The 9,468-nt window shown below is 44.5% G+C and overlaps 1 protein-coding gene across 2 annotated transcripts; it reads left to right on the forward strand.

The window, feature by feature from the left end:
- The first annotated feature begins 3,923 nt into the window (after window positions 1-3,923).
- Window positions 3,924-8,191, forward strand: LOC111981486 (lumican-like). Of its 2 annotated transcripts, none has more exons than XM_024012766.3 (3): window positions 3,924-4,567; window positions 5,456-6,336; window positions 6,620-8,191. In XM_024012766.3, exons 1-3 carry the CDS (start codon window positions 4,521-4,523, stop codon window positions 6,772-6,774), a joined length of 1,083 nt encoding a protein of 360 aa, XP_023868534.1. In that variant the 5' UTR covers window positions 3,924-4,520; the 3' UTR covers window positions 6,775-8,191. The 2 variants fall into 2 exon arrangements, with proteins under 2 accessions (XP_023868534.1, XP_023868542.1); XM_024012774.3 differs by having other exon boundaries at window positions 3,932-4,511.
- Window positions 8,192-9,468: the final 1,277 nt, after the last annotated feature.

Raw genomic sequence — 9,468 nt, forward strand, 5'->3', positions numbered from 1 at the left:
TGGCCTTCCTGTGACAGTGGGTGCTATAGGTGTCCTGGAGGGCAGGGAGTTTGCCACTGGTGATGCGTTGTGCAGACCACACTACCCTCTGGAGAGCCTTGCGGTTGAGGGCGGTGCAGTTGTCGTACCAGGCGGTGATACAGCCTGACAGGATGCTCTCAATTATGCATCTGTAAAAGTTTGTGAGGAATTTAGATGACAGGCCAAATTTCTTCAGCCTCCTGAGGTTGAAGAAATTTCTTCACCACGCTGTCTGTGTGGGTGGACCATTTCAGTTTGTCTGTGATGTGTACAGAACTTAAAACTTTCCACCTTCTCCACTACTGTCCAGTCGATGTGGATAGGGGGGTGCTCCCTCTCCTGTTTCCTGAAGTCCACGATCATCTCCTTTGTTTTGTTGACGTTGAGTGAGAGGTTATTTTCCTGACACCACCCTCCAAGGGCCCTCACCTCCTCCCTGTAGGCCGTCTCATCGTTGTTGGTAATCAAGCCTACCACTGTAGTGTCGTCTGCAAACTTGATGACTGAGTTGGAGGCGTGCTTGGCCACGCAGTCATGAGTGAACAGGGAGTACAGGAGAGGACTGAGAACGCACCCTTGTAGGGCCCCAGTGTTGAGGATCAGCGGAATGGAGATGTTGTTTCCTACCTTCACCACCTGGGGGCGGCCCGTCAGAAAGTCCAGGGCCCAGTTGCACAGGGCGGGGTCAAGACCCAGGGTCTCAAACTTAATGTCGAGTTTGAAGGGTACTATGGTGTTGAATGCTGAGATGTAGTCAATGAACAGCATTCTTACATAGGTATTCCTCTTGTCCTGATGGATTAGGTCAGTGTGCAGTGTGATGGCAATTGCATCATCTGTGGACCTACTGGGGCGGTAAGAAAATTGGAGGGGGTCTAGGGTAACAGGTAGGATGGTGGTGATAAGATCCTTGACTAGTCTCTCAAAGTACTTCATGATGACAGAAGTGAGTGCTACGGGGCGGGGCGATAGTCATTTAGTTCAGTTACCTTAGCTTTCTTGGGAACAGGAACAATGTTGGCCATCTTGAAGCATGTGGGGACGGGGCTGGTTTTCTTTTTGTGATCCATTATTGTCTGTAGATCCTGCCACATACGTCTTGTGTTTGAGCCATTGAATTGCGACTCCAATTTGTCTCTATACTGACGCTTTGCTTGTTTCATTGCCTTGCGGAGGGAATAACTACACTGTTTGTATTCGGTCATGTTTCCACACAAAAACCATGACCTAGGTCTTCAACTAGATGGATGGTGAGATGGAGGAGATATCGAAGGACAGTTGCTTTAGTTTGGGACGACCATGGGGGACAAGAAGAAGAAAATGATCTAAAGACAAGAAGGATGGAGGTGAAAACAGAAGCAAGCAAGGACATGGCTTTTTAAAACGGTTGGAAAGCAATACATATGGTCAAAGCTTACGAGGATGCTAGTCTTATCAGAAGTGTCTGGAAGCTACTGCAATTTGTCAAGTCGAGAATCTTGAGCAATTCGGTTATGTGTGAGTAGGACGAATGTTCATTGTCAAATTAATCATAGGTTTTTCTAGCCATAAATTTCCCAGTAGGCCACAGTGGTTTTGTTTCCAAGAAAACCAGGGTGTGAGTAATAAGACTGTTCATTGTTAAATGAATCATGGGTTTTTGTAGCGATAGGCTACACAGCTGTAGGCCACGGTGGTTCCTTTGGAAACACTCGAAAAAGAAGTACACACATGCGGGAAGTCTTTTCAATCTAAGATGGCCGCCAGAAAGGCATGAGCTGTGTTCGAATACTCATACTAACCACACTAACCGTAGTATTTGTGACGTGAATTGAGTATATAGTATGTTTATTGGTCATAGTATGGATATAGTTAGCATGCCAGAAGTTCCCGGATGTCGCCAAAATATGAAGTATACACGCAGAGGACACTATTTCCGTACTTTAGGGCCCATAATGCAATTCTTCAGGAAATGGGCGTGGCTTCACATCGTTTTCAGATTTGAAGAAAATGGCGGAAAATATGCAGCCGAAGTACAACGAGAGCTGATACAAATTCATTGCTTTCACTAATTATGACAAATGTTAAGAAAAGTTTGAGCAATGTAATAAAGTAATGACTTTTCAAATAAGTTACCTTACACGTTAAGTTGACTGACAATTTGTTAGCTACGCTGTCCTTACGAACCACATAGCATATCATTACAGCAGCCAGTATATTAACTATAGGCTATCTAACTACCCAACGTTTATTGACTTGATTATTCCAGTCATTCTTAGCTTAGCTAAATGGTATAGTCGTTGTGCGTTCTCAATGGACGTTCGGGTGCTTTCGTAAATTCGGTCTGGCTATCTACTCCGATTTCAGAGCACTCTCGTCTGAGTGTACCAGAGTGCAGAATAATGAATTTACGAGCACTCAACACCCCTTTGAAAATGGCCGGTGTCAGTAAACGTTGGCAAAACACCCATTGAAAATGGCCGGTGTCAAGTAAACGTCGGCAAAAAAAGCGTAATTAATTTGTTTCCAGATTGTGAAACGCTCTGAATTTACAAACGGACAATCTGACAACGCTCTGAATTTACAAGCACACTCTGGCACTCCACATTGAATTTAAGAACACACGTGAAGTTGTAAAATGTCTAACTAGTCATTTGTTATGCTAACTAGCTAGCAAGAGGTTGCATAGCAACAGCATCAACTTCCGGTAGACAGGCGAAGAGCTAGTACGCTCAAATGAAGGCATACTGTTAGTTTATAGTATACTAAAATGAACTAATAGTATATAGTGTGTAGTATATACTCATGAAGTATGTAGTATACAGTATGTTAGTATGGAAATTCGAACACAGCTATGGTTTCCACTAGMAACCACAGCCACAAAGTCAAAATTGGCTATATCGTAGAAATATTTGAAAATAGAAATTACTTATTTGGGTTAGGTATAAGGTTATCAGTGTGGTTAAGGTTAGGTTTAAAATCACATTTTAAGAAGATGTTTTTTGGAAATGGGTGGGGTTTATGATTTTGTGGCTGTGGTAACTAGTGGCGACTGAAAGACATGTGCGTGGAGACACACATGGGACTGTGACCAATTGGTATCCAGACAACAGAGCTGCAGTGACGCAAGAATTGAACATAAACAAAGAAAGGTGAAATTGGGAAACCATTACAGTGTCAGTCTTTTTCAGCAATTTCAACAAAATCTTCATGAAGAGCCATTGTCTTGAAACGTGTACTGTAGATGCAGTGCAGTCTGCAGACGGATAGTTGGATATGGAAGGAGATGAAGAGCACTTTGAAGTGTGTGAAGATAAATGGAGGGAGGAGGAGAAGGAGGGGATCTGACGGCACTTGAGTGATTTACAGTGGGGACCAGAGGAGGTTGGCGGGAGGAGCTATAGGAGGACGGGCTCATTGTAATGGCTGGAATGGAATGAATTGAACAGAGTCAAACATGTGGTTTCTATATTTTTGATGTGTTTGATACGGGTTCAATGAGCCCGTCCTCCCATATCTCCTTCCACCAGCCTCCTCTGCTGGGGACATATGGAATTCATTGGACTCACGTCTGCCTCACCTTACTTTCCTCTATTATGGTAGCATGTGTTTACCATGAAGAGGCAAATTAGGTTAGGGATTAGGGGCTAGGCACTCTCCACGGGCTCGGAAGAAAGCGGATGTTTACGGTTTTCAGGAATACGGTATTTTCAACCTAACTTCCGTTTCCCCTGAAAAATGGATGTGGGGACTCAGGAGTCTTCTTACACCTGCTACATTAGGTTAGGGGCTAGGGGTCAATTTGGGATAGGTTTTTTGTTGTTGTTGTTTTTTTCAGCATAGGCTGTTTTATAATCCTTTTCTGGTCCACTAAGACCTCGTCACTTTTTCCGAGACCCTATTTAAGGTTTCATGCTGCAGCATAATAATTGGCAGCTGGCTCTGGCTGCAGACAGATTTTTTCCACACACTTTCTTTACCATTCCAGGAACCTTTTGTTTTAACTTGTATCCACTTCGCTTTTTTGTTAGTAGGGGAAAGGAAGAAAGGGAGGTGGTTGTTTGGTGGAGAGGGAGGAAAAATGACAGATATATATYATGCCATGTGTCCTTTGTGAGGCTTCGCATCRTCATTCACGCACGAGGCGGACCTCGTATCCCAGACTGRACTGGTGCACCTGTGACTGGTTAGGCAGAGKCCATAATTCTCAGATTCRATGCCTTAAAAACTCATGTWGATGCCATCGTCTTTGTATACTACAGTGTGACTTCAGTTTGGGCAGCTGCCTTCTGTCAATCTGGGACCACAGTCATCTGAAGAAGCAGAAGCTTTCCCACCCCTTTCCCTCGCTCTCTCTTTCTCTCACTCTCTTTATCTCCCCCTCCCTCTCCCTTTCTCCCTCGTTCTCCTCCCTCTCTCCAGAGACATCTGGCTTTTGAGCAACCACAGTCTTCTTACCTGCTGACCTTCCATCCCACACGCAGAGGGAGAGAGAGAGAGAGGAGAGAAAGGTAAGAGGAATGGACTCTTGTCATTTCCTGAAGGGTTCCTGCTCGGTTGTCCCTAGGTATTTGGTCTTTCCATGCTGGGATTYATAGCTATCCCAGACCCAGCTAAACTCTGGGGGAGGATTGTGTGTGGTACAGGGTTAACTAGTTGTCACTTGACAAGGGAAAGGAGTGGAGAGATTTTTGTCCTTCGAAGTTATCTGATGRTTTTCATGTTGCGTTGGACAATGTGTTGTTCTTATATTGCACCATGYCATGAATGCATTTATAAAATGAATACACTGTATTGATGCACAGTATTGTTAGTCAACGTCTTGTTAGTCAAAGGCATTAATGTGTTTGCATTTGCAGTACGGTATTATCATGTGATTACATGTCGTACTTTAAATCAACAAATTGAGTTGAATCATCTTAAAAGTGTCAATAAGTTATGATGATATTTATTGCCTTTATTTGTTGACATTATAAAGTGGGTGTTCACTGAAAAACCTGCATTGTTGGTTCATAGATAGTTCTAAATATTTACAGTAGGGATCTGCCTCTTTTTTTAAAGAGATTTGCAGTTCACTGGTATTACCAGATTGCTGCATTAGGGTGATTCATGAATAGTTTTGGTCAATTGAGCTTTTTCAATAGATGTTTTTTCTCTCTCGGGGAACCCTAGTAGCCTGAGATGAATGTTTCTAACTTGGAATCTGTAACAAGTCTATTCTTAACCAGTTTATGTCGTCTATCATGCAATCGAAATGTCATGTATTTAACTGTTCAAATAGAGTTTGTTCTCTGTAGATTTTAAAATCAAAGTACCACTCAGGATAATAGTAGGTAAGACTATGTATGAAATGTTCAAGATGTGGTAGACAAACTTTTGCTAACTTTCTCCCCGTTTCACTTTATGTTTTTTTCTTTGTCTCCCTTTCTCCCTCTGTCTGTTTTCCTCTCCCCAGTACAGTTATGTTTCCCCTCCGTGTCCCCATCTTTGCCGTGCTGGTCAGCCTGACCGTGGGTCAGTACGATGACTACGACTACCAGCCGGCTTCCCAGCACGGCCCGTCCAGCGCCAACTGTGCCCAGGAATGCGAGTGCCCCATCAACTTCCCCACTGCCATGTACTGTGACTCCCGCAACCTTAAGTTTGTGCCCATTGTGCCRTCYGGCATCAAGTACCTGTACCTGCAGAACAACCTGATCGAGGAGATCAAGGCTGGGGTCTTCGACAACGTCACGGCTGAACTCCGTTGGCTGGTCTTGGACCATAACCAGATCACCAATGACAAGGTCGCCAAGGGAACCATCGACAAGCTGACCGGACTTCATAAGATCTTGTTCAGCTTCAACAAACTGACGGAAGCTGTGATCCCTCCCTCCAWYTCCTTGGACGAGCTGAAGATGATGAACAACCAGCTGTCCAAGTTCCCCGCAGGGAGTCTGGCCGGCATGCAGAACCTGACCTCGGTCCACCTCSAGAACAACGAGCTGACKTCTAAAGCTCTTAACGGGGTCTTCAAGGGCCTCAACAAGCTGGTGGCCATAGACTTGACCAACAACAAGCTGAAGAAGCTMCCCTCAGGCATGRCCAGTTCGCTGGAGYRCTTCTATGGCGATCACAATGACATCAGCAGCATCGCAGCTGGGGACCTCAAAGAGCTGCCCAAGCTGGCGTACCTGAGGTTGGCCTACAATCAGATGACGGATGCAGGGATTCCGGCGGGCGTGTTCAATGTGACGAGCCTGATCGAGCTGGATCTGTCCTACAACAAGCTGCAGTCCATCCCTGAGATCAACGAACAGCTGGAGCATCTCTATCTGCAGGTCAACGAAATCAACAGTGAGTGATTTTCTTTGTATTTCCTCTTTTCTCTCATTCTCTTTTCTCTGCTCTCTTTCTCTTCTCTCTATTTTCTCTATTCTCTTTTCTCTCTTTCAACATTCTCTTTACGTTCTCTTTCTCTATTTCGACATTGCAATTACAAATAAATCTAAATCAGTCATATCCATCCTCAAGTCTGCCTCCAGCAAGTGTCAGGCAATCGGTGTAGGATGTGTACATACAGTAGGAAATGTTGAATCATGTATGAGTCAGTTCACCAAACCCCTTCCCTCCCTTCCAGAGTTCAACCTGGAGAATATTTGCAAGTTCTCTGGCCCTCTGAACTACTCCAGACTGAAGCACCTGCGTCTGGATGGGAATAACATCACACATGCCGACCTACCCCATGACTCCTCCAACTGCCTGCGCCAGGCCTCCGACATCATCTTCGACTAAGGACCCTCCCCTCATCCGCAAGTCTCCCTCTGTGACCCTCCCCCGGCACCACGACCCACCCTAAACTAATCCTTCAAACCCCAATAGGCACAATGTGGTTATATTCCAATTTCTACAATAGCATACTACTCAGAGTATATGCCCAATATGTTTCTTTATTCTAAGTGGAATGCTAGTGTGGATAATGAACCCGAAGCGACAGTGTTTGCAACAACCCTAAATATGTATCCTTCTCCCTACCGGCGAAATCGAGGTCACCTCTGTCAACTCATCGGTAGTCCTTTCTGTAAACACAGACTATGAAATAACAAACCAACAAAGGTTAGAAACCCCGGAGAGAACTTTTATTTTGCAGTGCATCATGGTATTCTCATGACAACCATAGGGTATTTTGTCTGTAGCAAATGGCTGGCCCTGTACCAATAGTTTTATCCAAATTTGCTGCAAATCAAACAATCGGCCACAATATAATGTAATGGTGCCTCGTAAAAAGCATTTGGACTGTACTTGTTTCAAACAACAGGTGCCTTTTCTTGTGCAAAAGAGACAATATAGGAACATAGTGATTCCTGAATGAAGTGCTTTTAATGAAAAAGCAGCTCACACACTTCAAACATTCCAAAAGTAGTACTTGTTTTCAGACAAGTACATTGAGGAATATGGGAATAAATCTCACTTGCAAATAAATGCATTGCCCATTCCTCTATTGTATGTTTGTCATGATGTTTTTGAAAGGTTTCTTGTATTTAGTCAGTACACTCCCAGAATCATATTGCTGTGCAAAAGARCTGCAGGTAAGGAATAAAAGTATCTAAGAGAGCTGTGTTGTGTACTCTGGTGTAACGTCTACTGGGGAAATATTGAARAGTGGAACTCTTTTGGAACCAAATMAAAACTCATATGTCATGCCAAAAGCTGTGGCATATTACCCATCTTTCTGTATGAATGTTGGGGGGAAAGTTATTAATAATCCTAAGGCTTGACACTGAATAGCTCTGCTGAAGTAATTTACTGTTTTTTTATGAGTTATTATGCAGTTAAATAAGAGTCAATCGCCCATTCATTGCAGATCACCGTTGTTATGCCGACATTTATAGAACATTTGCATTGCTTGCATGCATCTCATGGTAACTCTGTATGATAATAAAAGCTAGCATTTTAACTTTTTGTCTATTCATGGTTACCTTGTTTGCCATGTTTGATGTGTGCTTTTGCCCGRATAGCTTTATCAGAATAACAACAATTTGTTGTGATGCTAACTTTATCTTGCTCTGTTGTGGCAACGTTGYTGGAATGTCATGTGCTATTTGYGCAGAGTATATCCAYATTTATTTTCATTATGGCTTTTGACTCAGTAATCGCTGGTGAATTTACTGTGAGGACATAAAATACATTTGAATAAACTACAWTTCCAATACTCATGTGTGGTAAATGTTTGTTTTAAACCTATAATACTCAGTCGTAWATTCAGCAGAATATTTTTTTAAATGACTACATTTACCATATACTGTTTCCTGAGGAAACAGACAGTAAATGTGTCTGCAGTATGACAACATTCACAAAACACGTGACACAAGAAGAATGGGATCTATCTAGTCTCTTACCCCCCAGGCCCTACACGTGACACAAGAAGAATGGGATCTATCTAGTCTCTTACCCCCCAGGCCCTACACTGACACATGTATGTTGCTTCTTACTTTAAGCTTTCCTGAGTGGTTTGTGTTTTAGGGGTTAATGTGTTGTGTTTGGGCCTGCACCACGATGGTTGGCAACTCTCTTCCTGCAGGAAATGGGTTTTCTCCCAGTGTCATGCTGTGTCTCTGCACATGAATATCAAGTTGAACATTCTGATCTGTTCCATATTCTCCTTGGATGGGTGGGTGGGGTGGGATGGGGAGGGGTGGGTGGGGGGGGGGTGGGTGCTGGCTTTGGTGGATGGGTGGAGGGGTGGGTGGGTGGGTTGTGGATGGGTGAGAGGGGGGTGGATGAGGTGGGTGGTTGTGGATGGGTGGGAGGGGTGGAGGGGGGGATGGTGTGGTGGGTGGTGAATGGGTGGGAGGGGTGGGAGGGGGGTATGGGATGGCTGGGAGGGAGGAGGGTGGGAGGGTGGGTTGTTTGGTGGATGGGTGGGAGGGGTGGGAGGGTGGGGTGGGTTTGTGAATGGGTGGAGGTGGTGGGAGGGTGGGTTTGGGATGGTGGGAGGGGTGGGTGGGTGTGTATTTGGGTGGTCATGGGTGGGAGGGGGGGTGGCGTGGCTGTGGATTCTAGTGCAGTGCAGGCATGTAGGTATGTAGATCCTAATGGTCCTGGAGGGCTGCAGGGGTTGCAGGGTTTGACTGGAAACCAGAYCTGAAATGCTCAGTTGAGGTAGCTGTAACTATCCACACGGTTAGTTTTGATGTAATGATGTGTGGTTAACAGGTTTTTGGTGTTCCTCACATGGTGATTTGACAGAAGGATGCCTGTAACTTAATCAACAGMAAGTCACGCCAAAKYGGTCAAGCAGCCACTTGGGTGATGTTTGGCGGCCATTTTGTGCCAGAACACTCAGAGTCATTTGTGCAGTGTGCACCACCTCCAACACAGGATCATATCTAAAGTATGGCCCAGTGGTGATTTTCCATCAGAATGACACACACACATAAGCCAGTGCCTACGTGTTCCAACAGGTGAACACTCGTGCACTGGTTGTTT

Source organism: Salvelinus sp. IW2-2015, linkage group LG3 (genome assembly GCF_002910315.2).
Source record: "Salvelinus sp. IW2-2015 linkage group LG3, ASM291031v2, whole genome shotgun sequence".
In the NCBI taxonomy this organism is placed as follows: domain Eukaryota; kingdom Metazoa; phylum Chordata; class Actinopteri; order Salmoniformes; family Salmonidae; genus Salvelinus; species Salvelinus sp. IW2-2015.